This window comes from Epinephelus moara, chromosome 4, assembly GCF_006386435.1.
Source record: "Epinephelus moara isolate mb chromosome 4, YSFRI_EMoa_1.0, whole genome shotgun sequence".
NCBI classification, from domain to species: Eukaryota; Metazoa; Chordata; class Actinopteri; order Perciformes; family Serranidae; genus Epinephelus; species Epinephelus moara.
In genome coordinates this window covers 22697496-22711545 of record NC_065509.1, presented here as the reverse complement: position 1 = coordinate 22711545, position 14050 = coordinate 22697496, and the positions used below count along the sequence as shown (strand labels likewise).

The following is a 14050-nucleotide window of genomic DNA, read 5'->3' as shown; positions in this document are numbered from 1 at the left end:
ACTCAGAGGATCTCTCTCTGTCTAATTCACTGTCACTTACAAGGCTAAAGAATTTTTTCGACGTTGCTTTCATCAGAAAGGGCATGTGCTCTTCGATATTACAGGCGACTTTGCCATTTTCTCCGGAGTCAGGATCTTCAACATTAAAAATAGTAACTACAGTCCCTGGCTTAGCATTTTCTGATATTGAATTTGTTTTTGACATTATATTAATAGACGGATGATTATCATTCGTATCAGTCACCTCAACAATAATTTTACAGGAATCTGTTAGTCCTCCATCATCACTAGCTTGTACGTGTATTTCATAGTGCTGTGCCTTTTCATAATCCAGGCCTCCAGATAAAGCGACCATACCGGTTTCTTCGTCGATTTGAAACACAAGTGGCACATCATCCAGCGTGTTCGTTATTGAATATGACACTTTTCCATTTGAACCTTGGTCTGCATCTAATGCACTAACAGTACACAAAATAGTTCCCTTGGGAGCAGTCTCTATTATAGTAACCTTATATATTTCCTGCTTAAATATAGGAGCATTATCATTAGCGTCTAGCACTGAAATCTCGACTCGCATTGTTCCCGACAGCTGAGGATCCCCGCCATCAGTAGCTGTGAGTGTTAAAGAGAGGTACTCTTGCGCCTCTCTGTCCAGGTGTTTTTGTAAAACCATCTCCACCTTTTTACTCCCATCTTGCTGATTTTGAAGTTTTAAATGAAAGTTGTCAGTAGGTTTTAGAGAATAACCCTGCAATCCGTTCACACCGACATCTAGATCCATAGCTCTCTCTAGCACAAATTTTGCTCCAATCACAGCCGACTCACTGATCCTAAATTTCATCTCCTCCTTTTTGAAGCTGGGTGCGTTATCGTTAATGTCATTAATTTCGACTGTAACTGTGAAGAATTCAATCGGGTCCTCCAGTGTAATCTGAAGATGTAAAGCGCAAGGCGTCGTCTGTCCACAGAGCGCCTCCCTGTCGATTCTCTCTTTCACAAGCAGGACTCCTCTGTCTTTATTCAGCTCGATGTACTCTGCATTGTCCCCTGTATATATGCGAGCTTTACCTGACTTCAGTCTTTTCACATCTAACCCTAAATCCTGCGCTATGTTTCCAACAAGAGAGCCTTTCGACATTTCTTCAGGAATGGAGTATGTGACCTGCCCGAACACTGAGCTGAGGGACAAAAGCGACATAAACAACAGTACTTGCCGTCTCATTGTTCTGCCCGACATTTTGAATTGGACAAATACTGTAGATGTGAAGAAATATTCCAAAGCGTTAAGATCCCTCTGTTACAAAATGTTCCAGAAGATTGAGTCCGTGTTTATAAAATCCGAAACACACGAAGCCCAGCGCGGATATCTGCCCGTGTCTGCGACGAAGCTGTTGTGCAGTATGTGTGTCTCTTTCTCTGTTAAATATAAGAAATGACGGGGGTAGGCTCTACACTGGCCAACAGCGGCCCTGAGAGTCCAAACACTTGCACTGCAGCACTTCATCATGCAGTATGAGGTTCAAGATAAAGAAATAAATACGACTTTGAGATATTATAAAATAAATTCAGTCATTATAAAATTTATCAAGCAACACCTTAGCTTTGAAAAAAAAAAGTTATTGCTCAATTTCAAGGTATTATGTAGATAACAAATACATAAGGGGTTCATTTGTTGCAGTAGTTAGGCCTGCAGTTTATTCAGTTAGGAGTGTACTAATCTCAGAAGAAATAATACTTGGTTCTTGTGGAGTTGATTAGAAACAGTTATATCCTAAAATATTATATACTTTAAGTGTAATTTGACATATAGTGGACATTTAATGACTTTTTTTTTTATATTTTGCTGACTCACAGCTCCACCTTGACTAAAGGGTGCTTATTTGGATAAATATGAAGCAAGAACAAAAGTGGAGTGACTTTTTCCTGCTTCACTGAGGCATTAGATACAGCAGGAGAACAGCAAGGTAACAACAGTATAAATCTAATGCTGTGGGTCTGTCTTTGCTGATGATGAATAGGTGATGAACAAAAAGTGGATGATGCAGACAACATCCACAGCAAGGGTGATGGTAGTGGCAACTTGTTGTTGGCTATTCTATTTACCAAACAAGTACAGCCAGTTCACTCTCATGCTAGTAGGTGTTTCTGGTCCTAATAACAAGTACACTGTAGAGCTCATCACAGACACATTCAATAACCAATAGATGATCAGTGGAACTCCCACTGTCTGTGCTGGGTAACTTTAATGCTGCAGTGTCTTCCTACTCTTTTTAACAGTCTGCTATTTTGGTGATTTACCCAGTAAAATACTGAGAAGCGGTCAAAGAAAAGACATCAAGTATATGGACAACTGAAATATGGAAATATGGAAAGGTAAAGTAGGGAACAACCACACTGACTGCTTTGACATCACTGACTGGGAAGTTTGGACTTTTGTGTAATGCCACATCAGTAAGCAGAGTGCATGTCTTCCAGTCTTTAGCAACAAACAGAGTGTTTACTTGTATTATGCCACAGGATTGTAAGGACATAAAAATGTACAATAATGGAAAGATATACTAATGTGTGCATTCACAGAATTGATGGAACAGTCTTCTGGAAAGGACCGGTGTAAATATGTGTTTTAGAGAGATTGAACATTATGTTTCTCCCGTTACACTGGTGTGTCTTTTGCAGTGTCCCTCTCTGAATAGTGCTGTCCATGACATGGGTGCTGAATTCACAGTGATATTAACCAAGAGGCAGGACCCATGGTTTAAATGCTAAATGGTGTGAGGATGTTGCAGTTATAAAGAGGGATAAAGTTAGATTGCCTTTCTGCCAATAAGTATGATACTCGCTCAATATGCCCTTATAAAATATCATTTGAAATCAACAAGGATGGAAATCAGTTTGATAAGGTGGACACAACAAAAACAGCTCATAAGTCACTCTAGTCAGTCTTTTAAGTTCATCATAAGTCCAGTCCTTAAAATCCACAAAATGAATTAGCTCTATAAATGTGCACAGTAGAAACCTCAGTGCATTATGCACCTGTTTAAGAGTCACAGCATTTGAAAACTTCAGTTGAAAACCAGCAGCTGCATACATCATATTTAGTCATTCTGTATAGTTCCAAACAGAGTTCTTCCTGTAAATATCATGTCAAATGTTGACCAGAGTCAGCACACGACCTAGAAAGGCGGATACTGGTGATTTCTATAAAATGCTTGATAACATCCTGCTATTCTTTTTCTATTTTTTTAAGTATTTTGCTGTTCTATAGTAACTACTTCGAAGAATTCCTGCAGTTCTAATGCACAAAAAATATGACTAAGAGTGCTGCATAGTAAAGGTTAAAAAAGACCAAAACCTATAGGCAGCAAAATTTTGCACAGAAGACAACTACGTACAGGTATTACAAAACAACTCAAATAATATATTGGCTGCTCAAGTTGTCTTAATTACACTAAAAACAATGAAAGGTTGTAAAGATGGAGCTCTAGCTGAAGACGGAGTGAATTATATTATGTATCTGAGCTACCCAAGAGTCCAGAGTTAAGTGAGCATGATGAAAGACACAAAAATTGCTGTAAATGAAGGTGTAATGCAACACCATATGTCATTCCATGAGACTAACCTCTAGAGGAGAGTCAGGTTCATCCAGGATGCTCTTGTCACTCTGTATCCGCTGCATCGTCCCTGTAGAACTGGGGTCCATTATCAGCACGTTCTGACTACCGGCTCTGCCGAACTTACAGTCACTCTTTCTGGAGTCTGTCGTCCTGCACACCTCGTAATTGTACACGTGTTGGAGAGTCCCTGTCCCCAAAGTGTCTGAGTAACGTGGTGGATAATATGGAATGACAGGGAGACTGGAGTGATACAGGATGCGAGACTGTCTCCATCTGTAGATTTTCACTGATATAATAACCACCAAACACGTGATGAAGAGGAAGGAAACTACAGCCAAAGCCAAGACTAAGTAAAAAGTCAGGTTGTCATTGTACTCCTTGTCGTGTGGAAAGTCAGTGAACTCAGACAGCACTTCAGGGAAGCTGTCCGCCACCGCCACGTTAACAATGACTGTAGCTGAACGAGAGGGCTGCCCGTTGTCCTCCACTATAACACTCAGTCTTTGTTTGACAGCATCTTTATCAGTCACTTGGCGGATAGTTCTTATTTCTCCATTCTGTAAGCCCACTTCAAACAGCGCCCTGTCTGTGGCTTTCTGCAGTTTATAGGACAGCCAGGCATTCTGTCCAGAGTCCACATCAACAGCCACCACTTTAGTCACCAGATAGCCCACATCTGCTGAACGAGGCACCATTTCAGCCACCACAGAGCCACCAGTCTGCACTGGGTACAGCACCTGAGGAGGGTTGTCGTTCTGGTCCTGGATCAGTATTTTCACACTCACGTTGCTACTGAGTGGAGGGGAGCCTCCATCCTGCGCTTTGACGCGGAAGTGGAAGTCTTTGATCTGCTCGTAGTCAAAAGAGCGCACTGCATGGATGACTCCACTATCAGCACTAACCGACACATATGAGGAGACTGGCACTCCGTTAACAGAGGAGTCCTCCAGTATGTAAGAAACACGGGCATTCTGGTTCCAGTCAGCGTCTCTGGCTTTCACTGTGAATATAGAGAGGCCTGGTGTGTTGTTTTCTACAATGTAGGCCTCATATGAGCTCCTCTCAAAGACAGGCGCGTTATCATTCACATCAGAGATCTGTAAGGTGAGAGTGACGCTGCTGGAGAGGGAGGGCACTCCCTCATCAGAGCACGTCACTGTTATATTATACTCAGAGGATCTCTCTCTGTCCAGATCACTGTCTGTCACGATGCTATAGAAATCGTTTGAAGACGTCATAATAGTAAATGGTATGTTGCCATTTATTCTGCAATTGACTTGACCATTGTTACTTGAATCTGGGTCAAGCACACTGAACATAACTATAACTGTATTTTGAGGAGAGTCTTCAGGGATTAAATCAGATTTTGAAAGTATACTGATAACAGGCTTATTATCATTAATGTCAATAACATCAACAATAACCTTACTGGAGTCAGACAGACCACCACTGTCTTTAGCCTCGATATCAATCTGGTAATACCTGGCTTTTTCATAGTCAACTTCACCCACTAATATTACCTCACCGTGTTCATTTATTGTGAATATATCAGACACGCTGTCCACAGCTGTCGACACTGAATAAGAGACTTCCCCGTTTGTTCCTTTATCTACATCAGAAGCACTCACTTTTGTCAACGTGGTTCCTTTCTGAGAATTTTCGGCTATGGCTGCCTTGTAAACCGACTGCAGAAAAACAGGGGCATTGTCGTTTGCATCGAGCACAGTCACATATATCTGTACTGTACCAGACATCTGTGGTTCTCCTCCATCTACAGCTGTTAACAGCAGCGATATTTGTTCCTCTTTCTCTCGATCTAACGGCCTGTGCAAGACCATTTCGACCTTTTGAATTCCATCTGTATGACTCTGTATTTTCAGTACAAAATTATCTGTGGGTTTCAGGCTGTAATTTTTCAATCCATTTAAGCCAATGTCTGCATCGACCGCTCTGTCTAACACAAATTTAGATCCCGTGACTGCGGACTCGCTTATTTCAAAGCGTTTTTCGTCATTTTTAAAACTGGGGCTGTTGTCGTTGATGTCGGTAATCTCTACTGTTATTCGAAAAAGCTCCATTGGGTTTTCTAGAATAATTTGCAAATGCAAAGCGCAAGGCGTCGTCTGTCTGCAGAGCGACTCTCTGTCGATTCTTTCTTTCACGAGGAGGAGTCCTCTTTCTCTGCTCAGCTCGATGTATTCTGCACTGTCGCCCGTAAATATTCGAGCTTTACCCGACTTTAATCTTTTCACATCCAAACCTAAATCCCGTGCTATGTTGCCCACTACAGAACCCTTTGCCATTTCCTCCGGAATAGAGTAGCTGACTTGGCCGAGAGCTGAACCGAGAGAAAGGACCGAGAGGAATAACAGTACTTGCCGTCTCATTGTTCTATCCACAGTTCCCGTTGCGCCACAAAAGAAGGTGTTAAAATCGGTTTCCCAAGACAAATATATCCATGTGAAAATAGAGAATATCAATATAATCCACAGAATGCCGAAGGAGAGTGCATCAGCTCGGTGTGTCCGTCTAAAGGGTATCTGTCCGTGAACACTGCTGTCTCCTTTATTCCTTCTATGAAATAACGACATAACATGGGAGGATCTGCTTCAAATCCTGTCCACATTTGCAACACGTTGACCAACAGCGGCCCATGGAGTTCATATAGGGACATTGCAAGAAGAGCAAACCCAATGTCAAATGAAATTGTTGAAGAATCAGCATTGTCTGCATTAATGAAAACACTGTCAAGTTAATTATATTCATAAAAAATGTCACCCAAAAATCACATAAGTGGTTTGTATTAAAAAAAGTCAGAATAACCGCACAAGTGAAAGCAATGTACTACAACTGCATTACACGAAAGTAGAATAAGGAGAAAGTGGGAGCAGGTTACATAGTACGGTCTCTGTCCAAGGTGCTGAAACTCTATTGTCAGCGGTCAGACATATATTCAAACATGCAGCTTGGAGGTAATAAAAAGGGGACAGTTTCTAACCTCTAGAGGAGAGTCAGGTTCATCCAGGATGCTCTTGTCACTCTGTATCCGCTGCATCGTCCCTGTAGAACTGGGGTCCATTATCAGCACGTTCTGACTACCGGCTCTGCCGAACTTACAGTCACTCTTTCTGGAGTCTGTCGTCCTGCACACCTCGTAATTGTACACGTGTTGGAGAGTCCCTGTCCCCAAAGTGTCTGAGTAACGTGGTGGATAATATGGAATGACAGGGAGACTGGAGTGATACAGGATGCGAGACTGTCTCCATCTGTAGATTTTCACTGATATAATAACCACCAAACACGTGATGAAGAGGAAGGAAACTACAGCCAAAGCCAAGACTAAGTAAAAAGTCAGGTTGTCATTGTACTCCTTGTCGTGTGGAAAGTCAGTGAACTCAGACAGCACTTCAGGGAAGCTGTCCGCCACCGCCACGTTAACAATGACTGTAGCTGAACGAGAGGGCTGCCCGTTGTCCTCCACTATAACACTCAGTCTTTGTTTGACAGCATCTTTATCAGTCACTTGGCGGATAGTTCTTATTTCTCCATTCTGTAAGCCCACTTCAAACAGCGCCCTGTCTGTGGCTTTCTGCAGTTTATAGGACAGCCAGGCATTCTGTCCAGAGTCCACATCAACAGCCACCACTTTAGTCACCAGATAGCCCACATCTGCTGAACGAGGCACCATTTCAGCCACCACAGAGCCACCAGTCTGCACTGGGTACAGCACCTGAGGAGGGTTGTCGTTCTGGTCCTGGATCAGTATTTTCACACTCACGTTGCTACTGAGTGGAGGGGAGCCTCCATCCTGCGCTTTGACGCGGAAGTGGAAGTCTTTGATCTGCTCGTAGTCAAAAGAGCGCACTGCATGGATGACTCCACTATCAGCACTAACCGACACATATGAGGAGACTGGCACTCCGTTAACAGAGGAGTCCTCCAGTATGTAAGAAACACGGGCATTCTGGTTCCAGTCAGCGTCTCTGGCTTTCACTGTGAATATAGAGAGGCCTGGTGTGTTGTTTTCTACAATGTAGGCCTCATATGAGCTCCTCTCAAAGACAGGCGCGTTATCATTCACATCAGAGATCTGTAAGGTGAGAGTGACGCTGCTGGAGAGGGAGGGCACTCCCTCATCAGAGCACGTCACTGTTATATTATATTCAGAGGATCTCTCTCTGTCCAGATTACTGTTTGTTCGTATGCTGTAGAAACCATTTGATGTATTTTCTATAACAAAAGGCACACTGTCACTGAGAAAACATTTAACCACTCCGTTATTATCCGAGTCAGCATCATGCACATTCATAACAGCAACAACTGTTTGAAACGTTGAATCTTCCGGTATAGATTGTGTAGTTGACATTAAATCTATTATTGGACGATTGTCATTTACATCAGTAATGTCAAATAGTATTTTACAAGAGTCAGTGAGCCCACCTTGATCTCTTGCTTTAACATTTAACTGATAATGTTTTGATGTTTCGTAATCTATGTTACCTATCAAACGTACTTCACCGCTTGTCCCATGTATTTCAAATAAATCCAAAACTCCCTCAGTGTTACTGGAAATAGAGTACATTACGACACCATTAGTGCCTTGATCCATATCTGTGGCTGTTACAGTCATTAAAGACGTTCCCTTCTGGGAGTTTTCCATCAAACTAGCTTTATATGTTGACTGCGTAAACACTGGAGCATTGTCATTAGCATCTAACACAGTTACGTGAATTTGCACTGTACCTGACAGCTGAGGTTCACCTCCGTCGACAGCTGTTAGTGTTAGAATCAATTGTTCATGTTTCTCACGATCGAGAGGTTTCTCTAGCACCATCTCCACCTCCTTCTCTCCATCTGCATTCTCGTTTACCTTTAAAACGAAATTATCTTTTGAGTTGAGAGAATAGCTTTTGAGCCCGTTTATTCCCACATCAGCATCGAGTGCTTTCTCTAATTCAAATTTGGCCCCCCTGGTAGCCGATTCACTGATCTCAAATATGATATTATTCATTTTAAATACAGGGGCGTTGTCATTTATATCTGTTATTTCTACCGTAACGCGATAAAACTCGATGGGGTTTTCCAAAATGATTTGAAAATGTAAAGCACAAGGAGTCGTTTGTTTGCATAACGCCTCTCTGTCCATCCTTTCTTTGATGAGCAGGACTCCTTTTTCTTTATTCAGCTCGATGTATTCAGCGGTGGTTCCAACATGCAAGCGAGCTTTCCCTGTTTTCAGCCGTTTTAAATCTAAACCTAAATCTTGTGCTATGTTGCCGATAAAGGAGCCTTTCGACATTTCCTCGGGAACAGAATAGCTGATCTGCCCAAGCACGGAACAGAGAGAGAGCATCGAGAAAAACAATAGCACTTGCCGTTTCATTGTTTCGTTCAACGGTTCTCCGAGATCAAAACGAATCCGAAAATAATCCGCAAATACTAGAGTCGTATTCCACACAGTGGGGGACTGAGAATGAAGAACCGTCCACAGAAATATCCATCAAAATGTTCCCATCTCCGTTGCCCGTGTGTTCTGTTCTCGGTAACTCGGACTGTGCATTGTGTCGAGCTTCTCACAAATCTAAATGATCTGGGAGGTGCTGCTGAAATCTGCAGTAAAACTAACACACACTGGCCAACAGCGTCCCTAAGAGTACAGAACACGAAACTGCATGGGGATGAAGGAGTCCAAACATCATAATGTTATAAAACGACAACAAAATGCTAGAAACAATAGCTTTTTGTAACATGATTCTCGGTATTCCAAAACTTTCTCTAGAAAGAAAAATGGTTTAAAGCCCAAAACAATATTAACTTGTCTAAAAAGGACCATTATATGCCCACTGTATTTCAGTAGTTGCTGCTGGCAGGATACTTAACAGGAGAGAAGTACACCGCGATAACACACTCACACACACGCACGCACGCGCACGCACGCGCAGGCACACACACACACACACACACACACACACACACACACACACACACACACACACACACACACACACACACACGCACACAGCCAGAAAATAAAATACTGTATATACATATAGGATTATTGAGCTCGTTGAATAATTCGTGTAGCACTGTCCGTGGTGCAGAAACACATTTATTACAGCACACTGAAGAAAATCAGCTAAACGACTATTGATATCTACTTTTTCTTAATGCTATAGAATAATTTATTTGCAACGTCAAGCCCAGCCCCTAGAGGAGAGTCCTGTTAGCCAAGGATGCTCTTTGCAACTAAGTCAAAGTTACGTGCGTGTGAAATAATGTAACAATCTATTACTGATTGACACTGTAGGTAATGAGAGGCTGTCCATGGATCTGAAGCTCCGGAAAAAACGTGCAACAGTTTTCAAACAATTCGACTAAACACTGAAAGAGCAATGAAGACACACACACGAGGCTACATTATTAAACTAACCTCTAGAGGAGAGTCAGGTTCATCCAGGATGCTCTTGTCACTCTGTATCCGCTGCATCGTCCCTGTAGAACTGGGGTCCATTATCAGCACGTTCTGACTACTGGCTCTGCCGAACTTACAGTCACTCTTTCTGGAGTCTGTCGTCCTGCACACCTCGTAATTGTACACGTGTTGGAGAGTCCCTGTCCCCAAAGTGTCTGAGTAACGTGGTGGATAATATGGAATGACAGGGAGACTGGAGTGATACAGGATGCGAGACTGTCTCCATCTGTAGATTTTCACTGATATAATAACCACCAAACACGTGATGAAGAGGAAGGAAACTACAGCCAAAGCCAAGACTAAGTAAAAAGTCAGGTTGTCATTGTACTCCTTGTCGTGTGGAAAGTCAGTGAACTCAGACAGCACTTCAGGGAAGCTGTCCGCCACCGCCACGTTAACAATGACTGTAGCTGAACGAGAGGGCTGCCCGTTGTCCTCCACTATAACACTCAGTCTTTGTTTGACAGCATCTTTATCAGTCACTTGGCGGATAGTTCTTATTTCTCCATTCTGTAAGCCCACTTCAAACAGCGCCCTGTCTGTGGCTTTCTGCAGTTTATAGGACAGCCAGGCATTCTGTCCAGAGTCCACATCAACAGCCACCACTTTAGTCACCAGATAGCCCACATCTGCTGAACGAGGCACCATTTCAGCCACCACAGAGCCACCAGTCTGCACTGGGTACAGCACCTGAGGAGGGTTGTCGTTCTGGTCCTGGATCAGTATTTTCACACTCACGTTGCTACTGAGTGGAGGGGAGCCTCCATCCTGCGCTTTGACGCGGAAGTGGAAGTCTTTGATCTGCTCGTAGTCAAAAGAGCGCACTGCATGGATGACTCCACTATCAGCACTAACCGACACATATGAGGAGACTGGCACTCCGTTAACAGAGGAGTCCTCCAGTATGTAAGAAACACGGGCATTCTGGTTCCAGTCAGCGTCTCTGGCTTTCACTGTGAATATAGAGAGGCCTGGTGTGTTGTTTTCTACAATGTAGGCCTCATATGAGCTCCTCTCAAAGACAGGCGCGTTATCATTCACATCAGAGATCTGTAAGGTGAGAGTGACGCTGCTGGAGAGGGAGGACACTCCCTCATCAGAGCACGTCACTGTTATATTATACTCAGAGGATCTCTCTCTGTCTAAATCACTGTCTGTCACTAAACTATAGAAATTATTTGTTGATGCCTTTAAATTGAAAGGTATGTCTTCGTTTATAAAACATTTCACGTTTCCATTTTCCCCTGAGTCCTTGTCCTCAATATTTATCATTGTAACCACTGTATTGAGTTTGGCATCCTCTGATATCACAGTTGACTTTGACATAATGTTGATTTCAGGTTTGTTGTCATTCGTGTCTTGTACATCCACAAACAATTTACATGAATCTGAGAGTCCTCCATCATCACTAGCACGTATATGTATTTGATAGTTTCGGGACTCTTCAAAATCAATATTTCCAATTACAGTAACTTCACCGTTTTCCTCATTTACCTCAAATACTTTACTGACGTCATCTAATGCATTCGTGATTGAATATGTGATTTTACCGTGCGAACCTTGATCCGCATCTGAGGCTGTAACAGTGGCAACAACTGTTCCTTTAGGTGAGTTCTCAGTAACTGTAGCTTTGTATGTTGGCTGTGTAAAAACGGGGGCATTATCATTAGCGTCTAAAACTGTAATAACAATCAGCATTGTTCCTGACATCTGCGGCTCTCCTCCATCTACAGCCGTCAACACGAGAGAGATCTGCTCCTGTTTCTCTCTGTCTAAAGGCTTCTGTAACACCATCTCAACATTTTTATGGCCATTAGCGTTACTGTGGACTTTCAGAGCAAAATTATCTGTTGGTTTTAATTGGTAGCTTTGAAGATCATTATTTCCAACATCAAGATCATTAGCTCTCTCCAGCACAAATTTTGCCCCGATAACTGCTGACTCACTGATTTTGAATTTGATTTCTCCTTCCTCAAAGGTTGGTGCGTTATCATTAATATCTGTGATCTGGACTGTCACACTGTAAAACTCCATAGGATTCTCCAAAATAATCTGAAAATGTAAAGCACAAGGCGTCGTCTGTCTGCAGAGCGCCTCTCTGTCGATCCTCTCTTTAACAAGGAGGACTCCTCTTTCTCTGTTCAGCTCGATGTACTCGTCGCTGTCTCGGGTATAAATTCGAGCTTTACCAGATGCCAGACGTTTAGTCTGTAAACCTAAATCATGTGCGATATTTCCCACTAAGGATCCTTTGGCCATTTCCTCCGGAATAGTGTAACTGACCTGCCCGTGCACAACGCCAGCGGAGAGGAGACAGATGAACAGCAGTACTTGCGTTCTCATTGTTCTGTCCGATCTTTCCCCCGTGTTAGTCGGTGTTTGTATCCCACAAAATTGATATCAATTCCAGTATCAAACGTTAATTTTGCGCATGTAAAATCCACACGAGAAAGAAAGTCCCACAGGTCGACGTCTTCTTTTCAAATATCCTTTATGACTCGAGTGCACGTCCTCCCGTCGTGCTCTTTCTTTATTATGTCGATGTTACATGGGAGGTGCTGCTGCAACCCTACTGTCAGCTGCAACACTCTGGTCAACAGCGGCCCTAAGAGTCCTCATTGTAAAACTACAGAAATTCAACACAAATGAATCTCTATGTAAACTCTCAGTCAGAAAAAAAAATGACGTTGAATGAAAGTAATTATGAATACAGAGGTAATGTGAACATATTCCCACACCTCTGCGGATCATGTTCAAATCTATGGTTGCATGTTTTTGCAGTAACTTATTGTGACACTTTAACTATGGAAAGGTGTATTTATATGCNCATTGTAAAACTACAGAAATTCAACACAAATGAATCTCTATGTAAACTCTCAGTCAGAAAAAAAATGACGTTGAATGAAAGTAATTATGAATACAGAGGTAATGTGAACATATTCCCACACCTCTGCGGATCATGTTCAAATCTATGGTTGCATGTTTTTGCAGTAACTTATTGTGACACTTTAACTATGGAAAGGTGTATTTATATGCTGTGTCATTTAAAAATTAACAAAACACTTAGATCAGAAGCAGAAACAGAATACCGATTTAAAAGGTTTTAACGGTTTATCAAGCGAATTGAATAATTTACAAACAAATATTATTATATGAAATAGACACACTGAGGAGAGATAAAAGAAGCAGACAAAGTCAATGTCGCTGTCCAGCGTTCTGAAACGGACACATTCTGATTAAAGCCTGACATCAGCGTAAGTCCTGTCAAAATACACAGTCTCCGGTGCCCTAATACACGAAACTATAGGGAGACTAAGGCCCACGAAAAATAAGAATTCCCGCTATGAAGACAAGCATATAAACCATATTATATTTTTCACTGAAAACTGGTCAGTGTGTGTTGACAATCAGAGGCAAAGAGTAAGCCATGGTGTTGATGTATATGGGGGACAAGACTGAAACAATTAGATGATCTTTCTTAGATTATGCAGTCAGAATGTAAAAAAAAATAAAAAGGAAATACAGTTGTGCATCTGTGTCTGCCTCTTAAGTCAACGAAACATGTTGAATATCAACATTAGCAATCAATTAGGAACAACCATACTTCAGCGAAGAAGCCTAAAAAAGATTAAGGCACGGAATGAATATGTTTCCGAGACTAAAAACAATAAAAATGGCCGACGGAGAAAAGTCAGTGTGTTTCGGATCCTCGTTGCTATGTCCCATATACCAAAAACCAGCAGGCTTAGAAAATATACAATGCCGTGTTGAAACAGTATTAAAGCGGACTAACCTCTAGAGGAGAGTCAGGTTCATCCAGGATGCTCTTGTCACTCTGTATCCGCTGCATCGTCCCTGTAGAACTGGGGTCCATTATCAGCACGTTCTGACTACCGGCTCTGCCGAACTTACAGTCACTCTTTCTGGAGTCTGTCGTCCTGCACACCTCGTAATTGTACACGTG

The 14050-nt window shown here is 42.3% G+C and overlaps 1 protein-coding gene across 36 annotated transcripts in view; it reads right to left on the bottom strand.

Moving 5' to 3' along the window:
* LOC126388510 (protocadherin gamma-C5-like) overlaps positions 1-14050 on the bottom strand; it is a 329671-nt gene that overhangs the window by 83180 nt on the left and 232441 nt on the right. For 2 of the 36 annotated variants that reach the window (XM_050041662.1, XM_050041677.1), the window contains exon 1: positions 6613-9139. The exons of 28 other annotated variants lie outside the window; for them this stretch is intronic. In XM_050041662.1, coding sequence (XP_049897619.1) covers positions 6613-8997 — 2385 coding nt within the window. In that variant the 5' untranslated portion in view covers positions 8998-9139. Of the gene's footprint in view, positions 1-3619; positions 6197-6612; positions 9140-10044; positions 12584-14050 lie in introns of those variants that run through there. 6 more of the 36 variants (XM_050041660.1, XM_050041675.1, XM_050041631.1 and 3 more) reach the window with 6 other exon arrangements.